A 24,390-nucleotide genomic window follows, 5' to 3' on the forward strand; every position below is an offset into this window, starting at 1 on the left:
TCCGCTGCTCCATGTGTGACGTCTGTACATTTTCGGACAATCCGCATTTTCTCGCACGCCGCCGCCGGGTTTTCCGCTGAACGGCAGCCTTCACGCTGTCGCGTTATTTAAGAGCTGGTGACAAATAGTCTTCGCAACTCTTGCATCATTCCTGTGCGGCCGCAGACACGACCGACGGCCGAGCGGCAAAACGAAGGCACCACGTGGTGACCGCCAGCCGCCACGTGGCAGCAGTGGCGCTTCGTTTAGTGCCGTCGTCGGTTTCCCATGCTGTATACTCGGATTCGAGCAGGCTGGTGCCTAATGTTTCCCAATATAACCTATCACCGTCTATGCGAGTTTCTGAAAGAGCACTTCATCCAGCGCGGGAATGCCGGGAAGAAAAGATTGCTTACTTGGCTTGGCTAGTGCTGGGCCGATAACGTGGATCCAACCTCTGAATCGGTAGCTGCGGCGCGAGGCTCTCCTCTGCGCGCAACTTAAATTATTTCAATAGGTTGTCATTCACTTCTGCGCTAAATTTAACGCAAGCGTTAGGCTAGTGTGCAAACTTTTACACTACTTTTTTTATAGCGTTATTTATTGCCTCTGGGCGTAAGGGGAGTTAGGAAGAAAAGAGTGGGGATTTGCCTCGAGAAATGTTATTGCTGTGGCTGAATCCACGTTTTCTGCCAACAATAGCCAAGCCAAATACGAAACCTCATCTTCCCGGTGTTCCCGCGCCTCTCCATGGCGGATGAACTATCTCAACGCCAGCTTTCCCTCCCCTGTAGCCAGCGTTTTCTCTCCAGTGGTACTGCATGAAGGCGTCCTTATCTCTGAAATGTGTGACGTCAGGCAAGGCGAAATTAAGCAATAGGATAGATATGCAGTTCATTGTTTGGGCCAAACGTTACCTGAGCATGACGTTCGATTACCTATCGGAAGAATTCTAGGAATTGTCTGTCAACAAGAAGGAACGCTGTACTACTGCTTCCAGCTAGATAGCATGACTACTGCGAAGTTGTCTTGCCCCTCTGTCGCCTTGTGCGGAAAGGTACAAATATGTTGGTGGCCTCATTTACAGAGCTTTATTCCACAACGTCATCGCAAATATCAAAGTGGAATAGCAATTGACGCGAGGTTGAAAAAGGTAGACACCTAAAATAACTTCAATGTCGATGTATATATTTGTGCGCCTACATTATGTATACCTAAAATACGTTCCATAACCGCATGCCCTCAGCCATATGCGGCTATGTGAAGGTGACGGAGCATTAGCGTATAAAAATTGGTAAGAGAGAGTGTGAGGGAGGGAAAAGGTGTTGAGGTGAGGCTGAGCAAGGGGAACGTGCTTGGGGCGAGGATGAGACAGGGAGTCTCAAAACTAGTCAATTAGGGCCGCTTGCGTCATGACCTCCACGGCACATGTGTTGCAGTCTTGGCAAGCACCGGCTTGAAGCAAGCACCGGCGGCAGCAGCACTCAATATTTTTTTTTTCTTCTTCTCTCGCTACCTTTCTCGCTATCACTCCCCTCAGTACTTCTCCTTGCCATCCTCTCACTCTCGTTATTTCCGCCGGCCGCAGCTGTGGCGCATAAGATATCAGACAGCGATTGCCTTGACTGGCAGGATGTTTTCCTTCTTTTTTTTCGTATTTTTACAATAATAAACCACTGCTATTACTACTACTCTCAATATTATAGTGGCAAAAGTAGACTGATTTCCGCAACAGCAGCAGCAAAGCTAGCGCAGTAGCCAGTTAGTAGGTTCTAGAATTACCCTAATGTCTATGTGCGCGGAAGCGTTGCATGAAGTTGTGCAAGACATACGTACCAAGCAATATGCTGAGATTCGATTCCACTCGAATAATACCGGGCGATTCTTTTTAGTCTTTACAGCTATAAAAAAAAAGGTGATGCTGCTGCACACGTATATGTTGCCTTCACGAAAAGAGGGGGCGGGGGGGGGGGGGGGGCGGACACAAGTTAACGAGATTGCGCTCACGAAAATACACTGATTAGTCGAAGTTTGCTCATTTTGTTTTAATTACTCACTTTATGCGGAATGTTGCTTAGCAGTTTTGAAGAGTGTATTGATTAGGGACTAATCGAAATTGCAGAAATTGCTAAACTTCTATAGGTTTTGAGATAATCATTAATCTATTCCCTCCTTTTCCACACCCGTGCCCACTTCCGGCGCCCGCTGAGAGCCCAGTTCGGAATGAGGGGCGAAAAAGCAGTGAATTTCTAGACCTAATGCTCTTTGAGAAGTTCTTCAAATATTGTTAGTCTCAAATCAATGCAGGTATCAAAACTGCGATTGCAACATGCAGCATAATGTGAATAATGAAAAAAATAATTAGCAAATTTTGGCTATTTATTATAACACCTATGAGCATTATTTTTGTTATCCTGCGACCGCCGAGCCCAACACACACTTACGGAAGGCGGCATCCACGTGACCATCGGCGTCATATTTGATAAGCTTTCAAAATAAAGAGAATCTCGATATAAGCTTTCATCGAACAATAAAAGCTTCGCTTGATCGATTCAAAATTTCTTTTCTCAAATAGTTCGTTGAGCAATCAACTATGCCGACATTTCTGGATGGTATGAAAACACAATTCGAACGTTAAAACTGATAAAATTTAGGGTCGGGATGCGGGAATTTGGATATTTTGTTCAATTTTTTTTATGAGGTGAGGGTGAAGGAGGGGAACGGTATAAAGATGAAAGCGTGGGATAAGAAGCAAAAATGAGGGCAAGTGCCCATGCATCTCCGGTCGTGAGTCGCATCTCTGAAGGACAGCGCCAAAAAGCAGACTCGATGTGGAGTCGAGACGTGTGGTATAAAAGAATTCAAAGCTTTATACGTGAAAAGAAAGAAAATGAGGAGTTTTGTGGGGGTACTCTTTAAGAATGATATACAGGGTTTTTCACAAAAGTGTTTCCACAATTTTGAAAATTAGGCTTTTTCAGTTACAAGAGCACTTTTTCGGTATAGCATTGTCAGCGGTGTAGTACATCAGAATATAGCTAAGACGTGCTAACTAACGAGCTGGTTAGCTAATATTGAATAGTTAACTTTTTAACTATTACCGTTAGGCCTCTTAATTATTGAGAGGCGTGTAGCCCACCGTAAGCAATATCCATATCAGTTTTTATAATTTCGAAAACGCGGTTACCCTCGGCGCTGTGGCCCAACAAATTTTCACTACATCGCCCTAATATATGCACTATCGAGAAGCTTGCAGGCAAAGCAACCCCTCCAGTGCAGGTAACTCGTCGAAATAGCCAAAAAAAATTTTGGCCACATCGCCGAGGGTAACCGCGTTTTCTAAATTCTAAAAACTGATTTGGACATTACTCACGCTAGGCTACACGCCTCTCGATAATTAAGGAGCCTAACTGCAATAGGTATAAGTTAACTGTTCAATAATAGTTAACCAGCCCGCTGGTTAGCACGTCCTAGCTGTATTCTGGTGTATTACTCCGCTTATTATGCCGCAAAAGGCTTTCTTCTAATTCAAAAAGCCTATTTTTAAAAATTGTGGAAAACTTTAGGTGAGACACCGTGTATATACTAGTTGTTTTAGGTCAGCCAACCACTAATTACTAAAAAGGGGGTTTTTGAGGCAAAACGAAGCTTTTTGTCTCATAGTAATACCTCTGTTGGCGGACGTCAAAAAAATAGGTGGATCATGTTAACAGTAAACTTTTTGGTTTATGAGGGTTTAACGTCAAAAAGCGACTCAGGCTATGAGGGACGCCGCAGTGAAGGGCTCCGGAAATTTCGACCACCTGGCGTTCTTTAATGGGCACTGACTAGTGAAGTGATTAACTAAATTCTAATAGTTAAGTTTTATCTATTAGAGATTGGTGCCTTATTTTAATTAGCAACTTGTAGCCGGTCGTTAGTAGTACCCGCATCAGTTTTTTCTTAATTTCGAAAACGCAATTACCCTCGCCACTGTGGCTCAAGAGATAGGGGCCATAGCCGCCACGGTGGCTCAGTGGTTATGGCGCTCGGCTGCTGACCCGAATTACGCGGGTTCGATCCCTGCCGCGGCGGAGGAATTTCAATGGAGGCGAAATTCTAGAGGTCCGTGTACTGTGCGATGTCAATGCACGTTAAAGAACCCTAGGTGGTGATGATGATGATAAAATAACTTCATTGGCACCCGTCAAGGAATCAGAGGGTGGTGAAGACTTCACTCTTGACCGCCGTCATCTTCCTCCCCTTTTAGCAGGCTGTCAGCGGTGTCCAGGGCCAGACGGATGACTTTTTTGTTCTTCTTTCTGGCTGACCATTAAAGCCTCCCAGGACTCTATATTCCTGTCTGGTTCGTTGTTGCTAGGGCATGTCCACACCATGTGGATCGCGTCTGCAATTTCATTACACTGTTTACACCGGGTGTCTTGGATCGCCGGACGCCATCTGCTTAGTGCTAGTGGGTTGGGATAAATCCCCGCCTGCAACTTTTTCCATATGACCTCTCCCTTTTTGCTGAGGCTCTTGCATGCTCCAGGTTGTGTCTGTCTTCCTGATCTGTAATGGCTAAGAATATCTTGGTACGTGTTCAGCTCCTCGTCCGTCTGAAGGGGCACTCTGCTCGACGAGACCGCATTGGGATCCCGGAGTGTGAGTCCTCGGGCCAATGCGTGCGCTGTCTAGTTTCCTCGGAGGCCCTCGTAAGCCGAAATCCAGACTAGGTTAATTAGCTCTGCAGGTGTCGGGCCGGCAGTCAGAATTTTGACTGCTTCGGCAGATACCCTGCCTGGGCTGTAGTTGCAAATAGCCGATTTGAAATCTGTTATAATCACCGTGGCATTCTGTTGAGTTAAGGCCAGCGCAATGGCTACCTCCTCAGCCGCTAGCTGTTGCGTCCGATGCTGCAGCACGAAACTCGGTCTCCGCCCTCTCTGGTTGATAGGGTTACGAAACCCGTTCGTATTCCGCCGCGTCCGTGTAAACCACGTCCTGTCTGTTCGCTAGTTTTTTTCTGCAGAGAGTTCGCTCTGTCCTTTCGTCTACCCTCATGGTGTACCGGATGCATGTTCCTTGGGAGTGGTGGGATTCTGATTTTGTTCCTTATGTCTGTTGGGATATTCTCCGTGTGTTTGAGCCGCGCTCGAGGTTCTAAACCTAGCTTTGCTAGTATTTTTAGCCCCGAATGGCTGCATAGGAGTCGTTGTTGTTGCGCTACTCTGGTAGCCTCAGTGAGCTCGTCTAGTGTGTTCGAAATCCCCATGTTCAGAATGTTCTGGGTGGATGTGTAGGGGGGTGGCCCAGGGCGGCTCTGAAGCCTTTCTTGATTCGGATTTCAATCATGTTCTTTTCTGCTTTGGCTAGTCGTAGGTATGGTGCCACGTATGTGATTCTACTGATTATGAATGGCTGTACTAGTCTTAAGAGGTTCGTCTCCTTCATTCCCACGTGTTTGTTTGCTATTCTTTTGAGTAGCCTACATGTCTCGCCTACACTCGATTCGAGTTTTTGTATCGTTTCGGTGTTCTTGCCGTTTGTCTGTATTCTAAGTCCCAGTACTCTGATCATGTCTACCAGGTGGTCGAAATTTCCGGAGCCCTTCACTACGGCATCCCTCATAGCCTGAGTCGCTTTGGGACGTTAAACCCTCCTAAACCATAAACCATAAACCAGATATGGGCCATTTCTCGCGCCATCTCAAAACCGCGCACACAAAGCGACGTCGATCAAATCGCGACATTCTGTGACGTAAGCATCACGCGACATTCTCTCCCCCCCCCCCCTTCCCGTGCTGCGATGCGCCCCGCTCCTCACCACTTCGCGCTCCAGCGCGAGAAGGGCTGAGATTGTCGCGTGGCACATGCGTCCCGTACTGTCGCGATTTGATGGACATCGCGTTGCGATCCCCGCATTATATATATTATACATTCTCAAGATTTTCGAATGACACGAGAAGTGGCCCAAATTTGTTAAGCCCCAGTTTCGAGGGTAATCGCGTTTTCGAAATTTTAAAAACTGATATGGGCATTACTAATGGCCGGCTACAAGTATCTAATTGCAATTAGGCGCCTATCGGTAATGGTTAAAAATTTATCTAATAGAATTTAGTTAATCACTCTACTAGACAGCATGATTAGCCGGTTTTTTGATGTCCGCACAAAACTCGTATTACTACGCCGCAGAACGCTTCCCTTTACCTCAAAAATCCTATTTTTAAAAATTAATGGCGGGCTTTCCTGAAACACCTGGTGTATATATTTCTTTTGCACGGCCGCATCGCTTACAAACCGGCAGATCGTAGATGCACTTCGTAAAAGCGCTTAATGAGTGGAGACCGCAGCATGGAGGTGGCCAATGTCCTTTATATCCCCACCATCGTCTTGCGTTTATATACACATTGTGCAAAACATTGAACCGAGAGTTACTGAAGGAACGACGTCAAAGTGGGCTCATCAAACGCTTCTGCCCACGCATTTATAGCGGTAGAAGCGCTAACCTGTCCAAGTGAGAAATAAACTGTCTGTTTGGCAGCCGTTCTTAAGACAACAAAAAAAAAGCTGTCAGGACAAAAGAATTTGCCTCACACATTTTTTTTTTATTACTGACGTAGACTCACGTGCTAGGGCATGTTTTGGTTTCCCGCCATCCTTGCAGGATAGCAGGTCGCCTCTGATACCATTATCGACTCACTCGGTAAAGGCCAGCATTGCAGAGGTCACTCTGGGGCGCTCCCAGGGCCTAACAGGCGCGCCAGAGGCCTTCAATAACACCGTTTCAGTTCGTGAGGGTGAAAACTGTGTGCTCAAGTATTGTTTCGAAGCTCTCGAGTTGTCCAAATTTTGTCCAAGCACGAGTGCCCTTCTAGAAGTCAACAAGTAAATGCGTGCAAAGATAAAAAAAATAACTATCAGTAATGATGCTCGACGTCACATCTTTTTTTTTTTTTTATCGCGACCTTTGTCGGCGAACGACAGATCTCTGCAACACATGTAAAAAAACAGGGCGCCTGTATACTCCCTGATTTTTGTTCTGCTACAGTCTCATTCATATAGGTAACGGCCTCCTTCACGTTCAGTTTTAGGTAATGATGTACGCGTTACATCTATGGTATTCCCCAGCAAGCGCCTTCAAGAACGTCGCTTCATTTTTCTTGGATCGAGCCTGTACCGTGCCATAGATGAACGATATCAATTTCACACCACATTATTTTGTTTTTTCTTAATTTCTCGCTTGGGTTATTTATCCGAAATAAGCCAGCATTCATAGAACTAGGAAAGGAAAGCGGAATGGTGTTTTCTCTTATGATGGAGACGATTAGATTGATGAATTAGTCGCGTAATCATTTTTAGATAGGAGATAATTGCACTTAACGTAGAAGACAACCACATGCCGCCGGTGGGACTCGAAACCACGACCTCCGCACGTCGCGTTCAGTGCTATACCAACTGGGCTGCGGCGGCGAGTCTCGTCCTATGCTTTTGAAAACATTTGCGTTTAGTGTTGCCTAACCTTGAGGGCCTTTGCTTGCGCCACACTTGGAATATAGCAGCCCACGTGGAACGTCCTTGCATACCGCAAGCGCCAAACAGAATGGGATCGGACGGGAAGGGAGGCAGCTTTGAGAGAACCCCTTTGGGCTAACTATGACATCAATAACAAGGTGAAAAATGGGGCTGGTGGGTGCATGATCTTGTGGCGAAAAAGAGCGCGCACACCCACTCTGATCTGTCTCATGTAAGCGCTGTTTCTAGCCACAAGATGACATCAAGATAACCAGAACCGAGTCCCTCGTTAAGTTAATTGGCATTGACAAGAAGCAAACATTCGTTGGAATAGATGGAATAGCTATCGAAATTGATGAATGAAGTGTCAGACACTAGTTCCAAAGAGCACACAAGCGGTTCAAAAATTTGGCCCCTGCATGGTCTGGCACTGGCTTGCACGACTCAAAAGCAGGCGCATGCTATTCAAACTCCACTGTTAGCCGGTTCCAAGCCGCGACAGTTCTCACCGTTGATCCCGCTTCTCGAACTTCCCGAGCCTTCGGAAAGAATCTAAGGCACGCATGCGCAACAAGTTTCCGGCGTAGCATCATTAAACAACGACGAAATCGTGAAGGGCGAACAAGATTTTACGATACGTTCCACTTGCGCCAAACACGGTAAGTGAGCACATTAACGAGAAAGACTCAGGATGGTTACATATTCCTGTAGAGAGAAAGAGAAAGCAAGACCGGTACGGGAAGTTTGATATAAGTAAAGGAATGCCAGCTCACTACAAGTGCCGGGCTAGCTGCTACTTTAAATGGGAGCGATATGGAACAATGAGAGAAAAAAAAAGAAAAGGATGAAGGACATGAAATTAAAATACAATGGAGCGTAGCACGAGTTTTTAGAAATGAATATCACAATGCACTTTCGTAAAAAAAAAAAAAGGGGGGGGGACTGTTTTGAAAAAATGTGAAGGTAGCAAACAGTCTAGATAGAAAACGTGAAGAGACCCCACTTGACGGACAGCTACTGTCCACTCGGTAAAGAACTGATAACTGAACGACCTTCGCGCGCAGGTCCACGTCTCTGATTAGTGGTATCCTTCGGAAAAGCCAGAGATCACGACTGGTTCCTGCGCGTTCTTACATCGGTCGACCTCCAAATGGCGACCGTGTAGCAAACGTCGTACAGTAATCCTTGATGTGCTGCTCGACGCCCGTGTTTCGCCGCCGCACCAGAAAGTAACGTCCACTCCATAAATAGGAGGCCATGTTAGCGCACTTTGCAGGTATATACATTCGCTTCGATAACGTCTTGTGGACAGAGCTGAGCGAAAACGCGCACACCGCCGCCCAAAGACATTGTTCACTCTTCCCTTTTGTCGTAGCTGGTTTGCTTTGGCGCGGGCTACACACCGGGCATGCAATCAACCCTTTGGACCGAGTGTTTGTTGGCAACTAAGCAACTGATTCGTAGCCGCCGTTTCCCGATGCGCACGCAGCGATCCTCTCCCGAGATGGACTTTCGTCCGCTTAGGCATTGGTGTGCCTGCTTATTCGGCGATCGGGACCACAATTCCCAGCTTTTCTCATTGACTGTTAGGAGTTTGTAGAGAGCTTGTAAGAGTGACGCACTAAACGGTAGCGCCGTCACAGTCAAGCTGGGCAGATAAGCGAAAGCGCGTGCCTCGTGAGTTTCACCTGATAGCAGTCGCATGCCAGAGTATATGCGCAGGACTTGCGTCACTTTTTCGCTCGCCTTTATCAGCGTTCGCGCGCAGCGTATGCGTCCTTGTGGATGGAAAAGGTTGCATAGGTCTTGGCACCCTCGCAAACACTGGCTCTTGCTGGGCTTTAGAAAAGAACACCTTTATCAGAGCAAGGTTTGATACAACTACACGTTCCACATTGCTGTGCCAAAACAAACCTTAGGGTTGTTGGCAAACAGAGTTCACTACTTGCTACACGGAAAAAGCGATGTGAGAAACAAAAAAATTAGGGAGACATTAAAGCTCTTCCTCAAGGGTATGGCACAGGGTTAATAGTTGTTTGTTTTCTTAATTAGGGCCTCTTTTTAATTACACACACTCATTAGCACACATCAGTAGGCATACTAGACCAAGTGGTATACCACAAGACACACAAGGTCTCCCTTTGACCAAGTTTAACGAACGTGCTTCAATGGCCGCATGATCGATCGCCATGAAGAACCGTCTCGTTCATGTAAGTCTTTGTTCAGAGAAGAGTGCGCCTCGGTGCCGGGAGTTTATTCTGCGCAGGATCATCCTCCTGAATGGTTGCCGGTTCTTGACGCGTGTATATGTCTCGCGTAATTTTGATTTTGATGTGTAGTGGAGTGAGGTGTATGAAGGCATGGAAGTTGTGTGTCGGCATCGCGGAATTCTACTCGTGTATTTAAGGCATTTGCAAGGTCGGCAAAATTGTTTTCAATGCTATTCAGAAAAAAAAAGTGCCTCAGTGGTGAAGGAGTAGCGTGTCTGACTCGCAGTCGCAGGCCAAGGTAATTGGTTCAACTCCCGACTAATTATCCCAATTTGTTTTTCATCGCAATTATTTTACTTTACATCCTTACAGGTCATAACGACACTTGAGTCAGGCTACGACCTCGTAATCAGAACTTCAATGAACTTTTAATTATTTTCAAACCACAGCTCGACGTGTGACGTCACCACCCTCTCGACCAATCGGGATTTTCTCGACACGCCAACGCCAAAAACTCTGGAGGTTTCCCCGCAGAACGGGAGCTAACATTGTTGCGTAAAAGGGTACGAAGGCGCCCTTTCGACTTTCTCAGAAAATAAGGGTCACAGAATTTCAATATCAAATCACAATTTCGAGAGCCTTAACAGGCATTTCGGAGAAAAACAGCAGCGTTGATACGAAAGAGGGGACAGTGGGAACACGACACAAATGCTTAAAAGGCTTGTGCTGAGAAGTATTAGTATGCTGACAGTTTTGCTGCTCCGTGGTTGCTACCTTAATACGTGCCCAGCGCGTGCCAGTGCAGGTAACTTGCTAATAAAAGCCACCATAAAAGAAGCTCATTTGAAATTAGAAACGAGGGCAGTTCTTCAATGAAAAGAAGGTATCACCTTGGCGTCGAACCTGTACAGCGTATAGCCACTAAGCACACAAACGCTCATGTCTACAGCTCTTTACAGGCTTCTAACTACGTCCCAACTAAGGATACCGCTGCGACGCTTCAGGCGGTGGTCCCTCATGTCCGGTCGGTTCCAGGCATAGAGTTTTTTACTATACCTAGAAGAACAGCTGGCGGCGCTGCACTTCAGCCACCATGGACGCTCAAAGCAACATGGGCCGGTGAGCTACCTGGTTCGGGACAGTCGGATATTTTCGGGAACGCAGAGTGACGTTACTGAGATGTCCCATTCCGTCCATGGCGCGCCCCGAGCAGACGTAGTGCGCAGAAGCCATGGTAGCAAAAACGCGACAGCACAGGATGCCAATAAAATGTTTCGGTCTTCCGAAATGCCATTAAAAAACTTCTTGAAGTATTTAAGCAGCAACAGTTTTTTTAAACATATTTCTTTTTAAAAGTGCGCCTGTTAAGCACGAAATATTAGTTTCTGTGGTGTGCAATACTTGGCCAATAGGAGAGCAAGCCATCTCTTATTTTGGGCAAATTTTTCATTTTCATGGTTTTCGGCTCGTTTGTTGCAATTTATAGACATGATATAGAATGTTACGGCACTCTCGATTATCGAACAACGTTTATTTTTGCGTAATTTTTTGGCCAAAAGTTGTGGCTCTGCAGTCGGTAACTCTCCGGCCCATGATGCTTAGGGCGCCCATGGTGGCTGAAGTGGTGTTGAGGAAGCTCCATGCAAACTCCCACAGACGGGGTGCCAGCTTTCCCTCTAGGTAATAGTAAAAAACTGTATGGTTCCAGGCGCGAGTTGCGGCGCGGACATAACGCAGCATTTTAGTTCTGCAAAGCTAGAAGCGGCCGCTACGCATATTACATGGTATATGTCTCCATGGTCGCTTCAGGTGGAAATTATTGCGTAGTTGATTACGAAATTTTCGCGCAATATTTTTAACTTCATAGTATGAGTGATATTCAGTGTGATCCTATGAAAGCACACTTGCTTGTTTGCCTCCGGCTGAGACCACGTGGCATGCGAAAGTTACGATTCTAAGGCAACAGGGTTATTAAAGACGGCATTTACAAGGAAGTTCTATATGTAAGTCAGGAAATGGAAAGAAAGAGAAGAGGCGATTAAAGAAATTTAAACACCCGACCTTAGCGATATTTTTTTTTTGCGCTGAGGACAATAACAAATGGATAAATGAATGTTTTTCTCGGAAGGTGATGTGCAAAACCCGGCTTTGCATTAAGCCATCCGCGGTTGCCTTCTTTGAGAAAAATTTTGTAACCTCATCGTTCGACCTGGTTATCTCTGCACCCAACAAAACCTTCCCTCTTCATCGCACCCAATGCGTATCTCTAACTGATCATCGATTATCTGTTTGCGCATTATGTGCCCTGTAGCTGGAGTTAATTTCCATATCTTAACTTCAGCCACGGTACCATCAACTAACATTTGGTCTATAATCCATGCGGACTTAGTGCAGTCTCCTAGCGTCTGAAACACATGAACGAACCATCGATCTCTGAGGCCGAAACCAAGAATACGCGGTGTGCGTCGTGCTGCGAGGACTAAACAGTGATGGTATACAGGAAAGGTGTGTCATTGCTAGAAAGGCTAACTGAGTGACCGGAAAAAGTGCTCAGCCATCAAAAGATGACTTTTTCATCTTGGCGTAATACTTAATTGGCCACCACCTCCCACGTGGACCTCAAAAACGGGAATGCTGAAAGAATGCGCACTTCGAGTGTATACGGTGCGCTGTAGAGTTCTGACGGTATCATTCTGCCATTCACACGGCCGTTTGGCTCCAGAAGAGGCGTGTGTCCACTGTCCAAGGGTCCCGCACAAGCACGAAACCAGCGACAAGGCTTGCCGTGCCGCAATGTTCGAGAAGCTGAGTGCACTTAACTCGTTGCCAGCCAAGGTGGATGCAGGAACGGTAGAAGATCGTACGTGCCTTTCGGTGGTTTGTTTCGATGATTTTCTCCTTGCCATCGGCCTCAGTCAACAAAAAAGACCATCCAAAGTAATGCCGAACCGCCCTCAATATGGCACTGCAGTTTGCGCTCTATAGTAGAACGCGTCGCAATGAACCCGACATGCGGAGACACTGCTGAAAGCAATTGGCTTTTGATTGAAAACTAAACGCATGTCAGGTGCTTCAGGAAAGCCCTTCATTTTTTTTAAAATAGTCTTTTTGATGCATAAAGGTGGTTTATGCGGCGTAGCAGTACTTGTGTTGAAGGGCATAAGAAAAGAAAGTTAATCGTGCTAACTACTAAACTGGTGAACTAATTTCTTATAGTTAAATTTTCAGGCGCCTCATTGCAACTAGGGCGTTGTAGCGGACCTTTAGTAATAGCCATATCAGTATTTCGCATTACAGAAACGTGATTACCCCCGTGCTTTGGCTCAATAAATATTGGCCATCGCGCACCAAAACACGCGTGCTTTCGAGAAGTGCGTGTCTTTGGCGAGCGCAAAGCAACGGATTTACCAAATAGGGAGTGATGTTGCGATACGTCCACAGGTTTGGCTGTGACTACGTTTGCAGCCGCCTCCACGTGGTAGCCTGTTCGCGGCTGAGCAAAACGTGCGGAGGAGGCAGGCTCGCTTTAAGCTCCCTGTACTAGTTGGTTATGGCCTGATATGTAATTAGCGTCTTTCCCCTGGGGACATCCGGGTCCGAGACCCCCTCACCGGCTCGGCTGACAAAACCTCTAGCACACTGGTGAGCGGCCTCGTTCCCTGGAACACCCGCGTGGGCTGGGACCCAAACCAGATCCACTTCCTTCCTGTCTTTTGGCATCGTACGAATAATTTCGCATGCAGTGGCGGAGATACGTCCGCTCGCGAAGTTGCGGAGGGCCGTTTTAAAATCGCTGAGAATTGTGCTGGTGCCATCGTGAACGATCCCTAGTGCTACTGCAGCCTCTTCGGCCTCTTTCACTCGGTCCGTGGCTTCTCCACCGCGGAGTTTCTCCAACGCGGAGTTTCTCCAACACGGAGTTTCTCCAGCGCGGAGTTTCTTCAAAGCGAAGTTTCTCCAACGCGGAGTTTCCACCGTAGCCGCTACCCTGCGGGAGATGCTCACAGCGAAAGCGTCTTTGCCTGTGATATGATAACGTGCCGCATCAACATAGACGGCACTATCGTCCCCTCGATACTTTTTGCTTAACGCCTTCGCCCTGGCCCTCCTCCGGTTTTCGTGACGGTCCGCTTGCATGTTCTTGGGGATAGGATTGACCCGGATGCGTTCGCGCATCTCTGTAGGTATAATCACCTGGCCTGAAGGGTCCTCGCCCTGTATTCCAATGCTTCGCAAAATGTAGAGCCCCGTATCTGTCTACCTGAGCCGCTGCTCTTGCGATGTCAGTTGTGCCGCAGTGAGCGGTATTTTTTCTGCGCAGACGGGGGCCTGCTGTAGCCGGGCGGACAGCATTCCAAAGTGGAGCCCACCATGCCGACCATAGGCGCCGACCGCGGCTTCATGGCTACTGCCAACGGGCTCCTGAGGATAGCCGAGATCGTGAGTACCTGTTTACGTCCACCGAGGTGGCCGTCTGAAGCCGCAGCACATGGCAGCGACACTTCTTCCGCAGAAAAGCTTGTCCCCATCTTAAGTCCGACCTCAAGAAGTGCTCTCATTAACGGCTTAAGCGATCTCTTTTTATCACTACAAGTGCAGTCTGTAGTTTTTTCGCGATTGTGTTTTTATTTGAACCGGAGGTGCCCTACTATAGAGCCAGTTGTTGGGACAATATGGACTGGAACAGCATTTATCGAAGATACCGTGGCCACTACCACCACCGTTCGGGAGCAGGGCGTTACCCCATCTTTTGCAGACCCTGGGCCTGTGCGGGCTCATCTGCATCGAGTCCATCAGTGGCGAGTGCTACTACGCCTACATTCACCGCTACGAGTTCAGCCTGTTTGTCGTCATCACGTCGTTCCTGTTCGCCTTCTTCGTCATCATGGTGTTTGTGCTGCGTGCCCAGGAGGCCCTCGCCAGATGCTTCAACGTACCGCTCGCCGTAAGACCCCATTGAACGTACAAAACTTGCAGTTCTTAAAATACTCGATTGCAGTTAGCCCACCCTGCTTGGTTGCAAATGCGTCTAGCAGGGAACCGGGTGTGTATCCTCGGACTTCCTTGCAGCCTCTGTGTATGCGATGTTGCACTCGTACGCAAAGGCGGCAGAGGGGATCGATCAAGGCGATAGACGAGGTTGGGGGTGAGATAATGTTCTCACGGCGTCCCTCTCGAGCAATTTCTATTCCCTCTTGCCTGCTCTTGCCGCCAATCATTCCCTATTCGGGCGTGCCTGTGGTGAATGGCTTTGCGAGCAGAAAAGAAAGAGTGGCTTTAGCGTTGTGGGTATGTCATCAACCTGGCATTTTTATAACTGGCCTTGAACCCTGTCGACAGACATAGGCGGATTTAAAGGGGCGGGTAAAAAAAGAGGTGAGAAGAGAGACCGCTCCCCCTGAACGAGAAATTAAACCACATTGGCCCCTGTTTCTTCGGGTGAAAAAGGTTCCAGAAAAGCAATGCGCAGATAAAGCCACGCTTCCTTCCACTTTTAATCGTTTCTCATAAATCCGGCTTTACACACAGGACAGCAGCTAGGATTCACGGGCGTTCTTTACAAGTGCATGGAAGTCAAAAACGTACTTTCGCATTACAGATTCCCGTTTCTAGAAACCGGCCACCAATTCATCTCAAGCCTTGAAAATTTCAAGAACTCCTTCGCCTTAGTGGTTTATTACAAAAACAAATTAAAATAATACCAAGGGAGAATACAGAAAAACATCAATTCCTATGAAAACCTTGGGCAAGAACTTGGTATACTCTAAAAATAAAAGTAGCTTGTTTTCGACACCTCCTCATAACGAGCTTCTCTGGCGATTTCTTTGGTACCTTAATATTACTTTCTGACACCTGTTACTCTAATAAACAGGCACACATGATTACTTGTACTTTTAAGGATATTTCGGAAAGTTTGTGAGGACCAAACAATTATATCGTAGAAACAACACTTCGCTTGGGGGCCCTTGACTATTTTAACGGTGGTGCCTATGGATGCGCAAAATATTCACGGTCCTCTGGTTCTTTAAAATTTGTGCCGTTTATGCAAGGACATAAATGGCGCAGCTCATAATTCGTTTATCACGGGCCGAAGTTTACTGCGCTTTTTGGGTCGATGAGCAACATCCACAAGTTCGCAAACGTTCATTTTTCTTTTCAACACGCCATGCAGTTCAAGCTGCTTTCCCAGCGCTGCCTCAAGTTTGGGATTGATGCATGCATGTAAATGGCTCCCATAATATGACTGCCTTGTTTGAACGTTTTTAATGTACTCGACCCAAGTTCTCACTCCTGTGTTGTCTGTCTCGTGACAGCTTTTGGTGAGCGACAGCTTCATCGCCCTGTTCTACCTGATTGTTTGCCTGCTCGAATTCACCGCCTACTGCCCAGATCCTGATGACAATGCGTCGACCAAAGTGGCCGGGGTAAGCATCATTTCAGTGTCCATGACTGCCTCCTAAATGCAGCTATCGCGTAAACGCCGTAGCAGGCATGTCGGCAGGCGCCTCGGGTTTTAAAAAAGTCATCGAGAAACTCAGAAGAGAACGTAGAAATTTTTTTAGGAGGCGCCAAATATGCCTACTGCGCAAGAAATTGGAAACTACGGAAAATAAGTAGTTGAAGAAACTTTATAACCACTGATCGTTAAAAAAGAAAACCTAAACCAAATCATAGCTTGGTACTCCAGGGATAAAATCTTGGTTCACTGCGCCTATGCGGGGGTCAAATTTGGAAACTTTCAGCGAGCTGAGTGCGACTTCGGAATCGCTCTTAATATCGAAACCGTAACGCCAAAACAGACCAGACTAATAATAATTGCGGCGCGATTAAGCATGCTGCTATGTGCCGTAATAAACAAGACTGCCTGTGCTCAGGGAGCGCAGCTAACTGAGAACATAGGATGCGCATAGACAGACCTCACCGGATAACTTCATGGTGGGGTCCCTGACCCCTGCATTAAGTAGAGAAAACCAAATCCGCTAATTTCTTGTAAAGAAGTCAATCAAAACCAAATGTGAACTTCAAGGAAGTGTCTATATATAAATAACCGTTAACTGTTAGGATGCTCGTTTCTGATTCCGGCGCACTAAAACTCGCCGCCTTTTTCCTTAATGGCACCGCTGTCGGTAACACTGATAAGTGAGCTGATTAGAGAGTGAAACGTAAACCTTTTATTGCTGAATGTCGTCTTCAACTCTCCCGGAGAAGCGGAAAAGCTAACCCTACTCCATGGCCTGCTTTTTTTTTTGTCACAGGCTGATCTGGTAATCAGCTTGTGTTTTCTCCACTTTTCAAGGCCTGCAAAGAATGCAGGAGCAGCACCTTCATGCACGAGAATCTGATAGAAATCTCAAGGATACCTGCATCGTCCTTCGCCGACTGGTTCTTGCACAAGTCGAGCAGCCGCCGACAGCACTTTAAGAGATGAAGGAGCTACACGATATAATTAACTGAGCATTGTCATGCAGCACAGGAGGAATCCGATGACGTCCTTCCTTCAGCAACAGTGCTCGGGGCCAAAAATTATTCGTTATCATTGAGTCATTTTCACTTGAACGTCGTGCACACTACTAAATACCATTCTGCAGGTGATCCAAGCGACTTATGCGGACATTACGTCCCGTACATTCTCCTAGCATGCCCTCTCAAAGCGAATGAAAGGGAACAGCTCCACCGTTTCGTCGCCCTAAGTTTTGTCGTCGCTGGACATCGTGCTCGGAAACGGCAAAGTTTTGTTCGCTCTTGAAGCTTGATGCTTCGTTATCACCCTGGCCACAAATACTAGAAGGGTTTACTGAACATCGAAGTGTGGTGTACGTACTGAGATACGCTGCCTACTCCGAATGTGAATGTCCTGAAAACGCGGGGTATTTTGTGTCTTTCTTATATGTGGTGTACTATCAGCAACGAAGCAAACGCAAGCAAGAAAGCCTAAGTGGGAACGCAAAAACGCCAACATATTACCTCCTGGAGAGGAAATACAAGCGACGTTGAGTAACACCCCTAAAAGAAAGTCTCCACGCCTTTTAAGTGAAATTGTCCTCCGCAAGTATTGAGCTTCCCCTGGCTAACAGCCAGGGGAAGCTGTTCGTGCTTCAGTTGTTTTGATCGCGTTTGATTTTTTCGGCATAGTGCATAGCGGGTGCGAAGTTTAAACTGTCTGCCCTGTTGATATTTCTCATTGGATTTTTGCCGTGCTTTAGTTGTTCCTTATCGAGATTTAGTTTCTTTGCTTTCGTAGCACAGATATTTTACAGAAGCAGGGTTCCTTTGGCGGAGTCAGCTTCTTAAGATTTTTTATTAGGTGTTTGCTTATTTTATACTTTTTCTTTAACTAAATTTTCAACAATTTTTTTTCTAAATTTTTAAATTGATAATAAGCCTCGTCCATGGACACAAATGTAACGCATTTCAATTCCTCAATGCATACCTCAGCTAACTCAAATTGAGCAGCATACCAGACAGCTTGAATGGTGTTAATCGCGCTCTCCAGTGACGCTTAAAATCGTAAACAAAATATATTAAGCAACGAAATTCATTCAGTTCCGCAAACATGTGCGCGTGATAGCAGGTGGGGGTACCTTTCAGGAGCAAGAACTCAAACAATACAAGAAGTGAAAATAAAAAAGGTGGTAAAGAAATAGGCTGTCTGCGAAAGAATTTCAGGGTTTTAATATTAAACGTTTCGCTTATATATTACATTATTCCGCCAGCCGCGGCGGTCGAATTTCAATGTACGCGAAATTCTAGAGGCCCGTGTACTGTGCGATGTCAGTGCGATGTCAGAACCCCAGATAATCGATATTTCCGGAGCCTTTCACTACGGCCTCCCTCATAGACTGCGTCTCTTTGGAACGTTAAACCTCAATAAAACATATTACATTATTCTGCTGCATGGAGACACTGTTCCAAATAACGAAGAGCGCTAGTAAAAGAGTTCACAGAAACGCTATAAAAGAGGGCTGTGGCTGGGTTCTTTAGTGTGTACCAAAATTCAGCGCACTAGTGCCGTTTCGTTATTATTCTGGCCCCATGGGCCGCCGCGACCACATAGTAAACGGTGGCTAAAAGTGACAGACACTGCAACTGTCAGGCTGGGCATCGTGCCGGTCCTTATCGTGATCTTTGGTCTACCACAGATGAGCTGAGCACAGTGGTTTGTTATCTACATAGATCGGCTAACTGGCCTTGTCTGATGTTCTGTACAAGACACGATAGGATAAGAGAGCTGTAATTTTTTGGGATACTTGGCTCGTAGTAGAAGAGAGCCGGGCGCAACAGAGGGCGTGGACCCAGAGTGACGCTGAAGAATGGCAAGAAGAATAGGGTGACGTCATCAAGTGGCCATATGACGCACACAGCAAGCCGAGCACCGCTACTTGAGACAATCTTATGCAAGTCGTTCGTCTATACTATATACTCGCCACTGGCCGACCACCATGCGGCGCCAGTTTTCCCGACATTCGTGCCAAAATTATGACGCAACCGTTTTTCGTACGTTCCGGGTGGTGCCATATGATTTCTCGTTGCATATAGCTTACATATGCAGGTCAAGCTAGAGGCTAGCTTGCGACAGGGATTCGAAGCGACGACATATGCCCCTGCAATTGTATGCCTTCCCAGACTTTCCTATCAAAATTGTGATGCAACCACTCGTCGTGCAGTGTTCCGTGTGGTGTCACGCGTGTGTGGGTTTGCATCAAATTCGGGTGGGTGCGTTCCGGAAACCGCAACCAAATGTCTTCGTCCTGCGTCCACGACGTGCAAACTCGGCCAGCCTCATCGCCGTGCAGCGAGAGGGTCCGAACGTTTGCGGTCTGGTACACAGCCCACTCGCAAACGCATAAACTCGTCGAGAAGAACTTTAATCCATGCACAAATATGGCGTGTAAACAAAGCACCCAGGGAGAGTAATGCTTTCGCATTCCCACACGTGAGCAGTGTGGGAAGTGCCTGTGCCGAATTTTTTTTTCTGTGCCTTGCCGAGTCCTTGTTCCCTGATGCGCCCTGCTGCCCTAGAAGGGAACGGGTCGGATTGTAACCGAGCCTCCTCTGCCACCAACAGGTGTTCGCCATGTTCGCCATGATGTGCTTCGTCGTCTCGTCCTACTTCTCGTACAAGTTCTTCCAAGAGGAGAGGCTACCCGCTCTGCCGCCTCCTGGCCTGCACGCGGCCACTACCACGCAGGTGCTGCCCAAGTAGGCCCGACGGCTGAGCTGCGCGCGGCCCGACGGACCTGCTGAGGATGGAACGTCGCCGCCTTGAATAAGGACCACTCCCGCCGAATGCCTGTTCTTGCATCTGGTCGCTTGCCGGGCGGAAAGGGGCTGACCCGAGTGAAAACGCGTTGGCGGTCACGTGTCGGAGCTTCGCGCGAAACGAGTGTGATAGCCAAATGGTGCGTGCCTTCGAGATGCCTTCGTGTCTGGGAAACGCCTGGCCCGCCATACGAGCGTGAGTTAGCGAATGGCCCGTTTATCGTGGGAATGGACGCCGACACTTTGGCGTCCCCTCGATAAGTCGCGGGGAAAAGAGTACTCGTCGTTTATAAGTTGCCCACTGCCTGTCCGTCTGTTCTGTTACGTTTTGTCGACCGGCTGTGGCCCGTACAATGGCACAGCTTTCTTTTTGCTCTCTCTCTCTCTCTTTGTGCAACTCAGCAGCCGAAGTCAGCAGTGGTTCAAGCTTTGTTATGTACACAATAATAATGCTTACACACCTGCTCCCCCGCGTGTGCGTGCCAATTTCAAGAATGCAAGAACAAGCATCTGACGCATGCAGACGATATTCAACGCAGTGACATTTCTCTGTTCCTAAAAAATATATTCGGAGCTAGCGTAGTGAGCAGCCTTGAAGCATATATAGCGTGTCGATCTTGATTTCTTTAATCTAAACACAGGCTCGCTCGAGCTTATCATAATATATTAGCGGAAGTACTCATTCTAAGATTTACATTAACAAAATCAATTAGCTCATAATTAAGCTGACGAGTCGAGAGGTGTGTCAGTTTGCAGCGGTTCAAACTGCAGAGGGCATCTGAACTTAGGTTAAGATAAAACAAAATTTAGTCAGTGTGAATAAGTCTACGCTCGAACGAGCTCTATTATGTAAAGCCACAGCATTGGGTGCCCTGTGCTCCTTCGCTTCGCATCGCGGGCTAAGAAATTAAATACTTTCATGACGGAAGAGGGGAAGGTGAATTATCAAAACCACTCTCTGTATAAAGTTCATATCGCAAATACGGGCATTACTTGTGTCTTGCTTGTTCTCTTCTGTCGTGATGTTAAAAATATGACGTGGTTCTAGCCACTGCTTGTCTTTTTCTCGTCTGTGTGGATCGTCACTTTCACAATATAACACATATACATCATTTTAAGAACTGCCAAGAGCCCATGATGCCTTCGTTAGTGAATTCCGACAATGAATGGAGACGCATTCAATGAATCTAATCGCACGCCGCATATTCAGAGCGTTGTCGCCTTAATTCGAGCAAATCTCAAAGGGAGCTCGTTTTTATTACGCATGGATGTACCAGATACAGTCTGGGGACCAGGGCCATTGCTAATGCGATTAATATTCGCCACCGGATGCTGGCAAGCGGGAGTCCGCGCTCCCGAAGGGACACGGAGTAGAGTGTCTTGCAGTGTCCGAGTGAAGTATGAGAATTTTTTTTTTTAGTTGCGCACGAAAGGTTAGCCTCCCGAATACCTAACGTTACCGCGCAGTGAAATGAACATCGCAGAAGAGGTTAGGAGAAACAACAAAACTATTTAGGAACGCTTGTTTCAAAACTGCCGGTTAGGTCGGACGAGAAGCTTCAACGAGTAAGAAAAGAAACAACACAAAAAAGTTGCACGTCTCTGTCTGAGTGGCCCTTCGAATGGCTCTGGGACTCTTTAACCAACAATTTACAGCGGGTGGCTCAAATTGGGGCCACTCTCTTTCTTTTTTTAGCGCTGGAATTTCACTGCACTGCTGCCTCCTGGGATTTTATCCCCGGGGCACGTGCGGCACTCTGGCTTGGAGTAGCCTGCACGAGCAAAGGGTGGCCATGCACGCGACCGGTAGCCAGGGTGGCCTCAAAGAACATATTCGTCCTTTATTTACTCGGAACGTAGGCTAACGAAGCTGCCGAGAGTATGGTCACAAAGCCCAGGCATGGTCTCTCAACGTTTGCATGCTTCCATCTGGGATCCCATACCTGCCCCACAGTACTGAAGTTTGCTCTTGCACCTTGTTAAAGCTATATATTTTAGCTAACTGTAATGTCGTAACAGAATTTTCTGTATGTTAGTCCAAGTGAACCAATATTTGGCCTCTTTTCTAAACACTTCTGGGCAATACCACCCTATCCCAGCCTATGAGATACTGAGGAAATTTAGAAGGCTTATCACAATTGGGGCCAATAGAAAATCTTGTGGTTTACGACCACGAAGAGGTATGCTTCATGACCACCGAGTAAAACTGAGTACCTACTATCATAACGCGTACATGTACACACCTGCATAAGCGAAATCAGTAGCTTATTTTCAGTAAATATAAGTGCACATCGCGAACATACAGAAGTGGGCAATAAAATGTTCAGAATGATTGCATGAATTCTCGTTGCATCTATAGTGGCTTCTTGTCCACCAGAGCACCCGCAATAAAAAAACGTCTTGTGCAAGGCGAACGCTATCGGTGTTTATTTATTGTTACTTTATATTCATGTCACTCTTTGGTAATCAAATGCGCAAAAATGCACCCTTTCGATTTCGTTACCGTTTCTGTGGCCTACATGGAAATGATGGTGTCACATGTCATAATCCAGTGGTATCACCTCGTAAAAGGGCACAGTGTAACCAAACTGCCCAGTCTTTTCATTCATCTTTTGCTTCAGGCTCCCATATTAATGCACATTTATTTCTGGCAACGCTACCCATAAACCACTCCTAGCCTATATAATGTAATTATGCCCTGTTACACGCTATTGTCTTGCCCTTGCCTCCAGCTTCGCATTCAGTATTGTTCTTGAATAAATTTTTTTAAAGAACAATCATATTAGTGTTCAGATAAAAACTGTGACAAGTGCAATAAACCAGAATTCCCACATTGTCAGCCCATCGTGTTTTCTACCGCATGCAAGTTGCGTTGCTCATTTAAAAGCATACGATTAAAAACAAGGTAGGTTGTCTGCTCAAGTTTATTATTATTGTTATTATTGGTGGTAGTAGTAACTACATCCTTGAAAGCGTTTTCGCGAGATTTCAACTCCAGGTGCGCAGTGACCTAGTCTTAAGGAGACTTGCCATATTTACCGGCGTGCGATGTACGGAGCGAGCCCTGCGCCCTGTATTGTGCAACCCCGCACTGTGGCCACGCACCGCGAGCAAAACCACTTCGCCCTGGCCGACAAGTTTTCCAAGCCTTCACATTTCCTTCTTGCTCTTCACACCTGTGTTAACACACGCACGTGTGACGGCATCCAGGAGGTTATTCTCAACCGTGCCGCACCAGGCCACCATGCTTCCTGCGCACTAGTTAAGGAAGCCACTCTGCTGGTACTCCAGTGAACCGGGGGCCGCAGAGAAGGCGCGGACGACCGAGCCGTGTTTCCGGAAAGCCGCAGCCGGTCCTTTGTGCTGCTAAGATGAGAGCCAAAGGACGCCCGCTGTGCGCTGTGGTAACGGCCAGCACGTCCGGCACCACGGTGGGCCATAACTCAACGCACCCGGCGCCTTCCGGGCGCGCTCCATGTTCTTCTTCGCGCGCACTTCTCAACGGTGCATACACGAGGGGAAAATAGACCGTCGTCTCCACTGTGCTCCTTTCAGCCTGCCTTTGCCGCTGACGCACATTTCCTGCGACGCCCTCGCACGGTGAGTGAAAGACGGTAGGCTGGAAGGGGAAAAGGAACATAACTATGCAGCTTACAGTGCCTCTGATCTAAGCGAGAAATTTTCTACGTGAAAAGCATGCGGAACCCTCTTTTTTTTCGGCGCTGAGATACCCACAAATCATTGCGCAAATAGCACCGCCTCCTCCCCCCTCCCCCGAGCACCCCATTCAAGATACACCCATAAATCCCACCCTGGCAAAGCACCTATACTGCCGGCAAATTTAACGGGCCAGTTGACACCTGCGTTCATCCAAAGCCACGAGGAGACTGAAAATACAGTTGCACTGGTTGATGCCGAGTGGTGGTCGCTACAGTGTAAGGCGAGTAGTCCCGGGTCTTCTCTCTGATAGTGGTGTTGGCAACCAACTATTACACGGAATTCCGCAACCGCCATGGCTTATACAGACGCTGCAGGCGGCCGAAAGATAAGGAATTTCGTCATTTAATATTGCCCCGGGTGAGGAAACAGACAGGCAGTGTATTCTGACCTATGCGTGCCCGTGTAATGTATAGTGACCCCTTTCTTGCACAATTCCTTTGCAACTCGGCTTCTGTCTGCTCGCGTGTTGTGGGTTCGCCCACTTGCAGCGTTGAAAATGTGTACATTAAACGGAAAATAGCTGGACACCGCTCTATGCACAAAATCACATGCCTGCGTTCTGTTCCTGCCGCGACAGGGGCTTTGCCTCTGCGCGGATCTCGACATCGCCAGTGCAATGCAAGTTGCTTGCATCCACATATTTCAGTTGCAGTGAAGAAGACAACAACGCGATGATGACGACAACATTATTAAAATTGTCCTAAAATTGGTGGTCAGTCCTCCTATTC

General features: G+C 47.2%; 1 protein-coding gene across 6 annotated transcripts in view; it reads left to right on the plus strand.

Annotated features, from left to right (window-relative positions):
* Positions 1-22,352, plus strand: part of LOC144114127 (uncharacterized) — a 93,328-nt gene extending 70,976 nt beyond the window's left edge. For 5 of the 6 annotated variants that reach the window (XM_077647637.1, XM_077647633.1, XM_077647635.1 and 2 more), the window contains exons 2-5: positions 14,004-14,122; positions 14,439-14,627; positions 15,997-16,107; positions 19,749-22,352. In XM_077647637.1, the coding sequence (XP_077503763.1) occupies positions 14,054-14,122; positions 14,439-14,627; positions 15,997-16,107; positions 19,749-19,886 (507 nt within the window). In that variant the 5' untranslated portion in view covers positions 14,004-14,053 and the 3' untranslated portion in view covers positions 19,887-22,352. Of the gene's footprint in view, positions 1-10,134; positions 10,246-14,003; positions 14,123-14,438; positions 14,628-15,996; positions 16,108-19,748 lie in introns of those variants that run through there. The other variant, XM_077647636.1, reaches the window with a different exon arrangement.
* Positions 22,353-24,390: the final 2,038 nt, after the last annotated feature.

The sequence above is a fragment of the Amblyomma americanum genome, chromosome 1, assembly GCF_052857255.1.
Source record: "Amblyomma americanum isolate KBUSLIRL-KWMA chromosome 1, ASM5285725v1, whole genome shotgun sequence".
Lineage (NCBI taxonomy): Eukaryota > Metazoa > Arthropoda > Arachnida > Ixodida > Ixodidae > Amblyomma > Amblyomma americanum.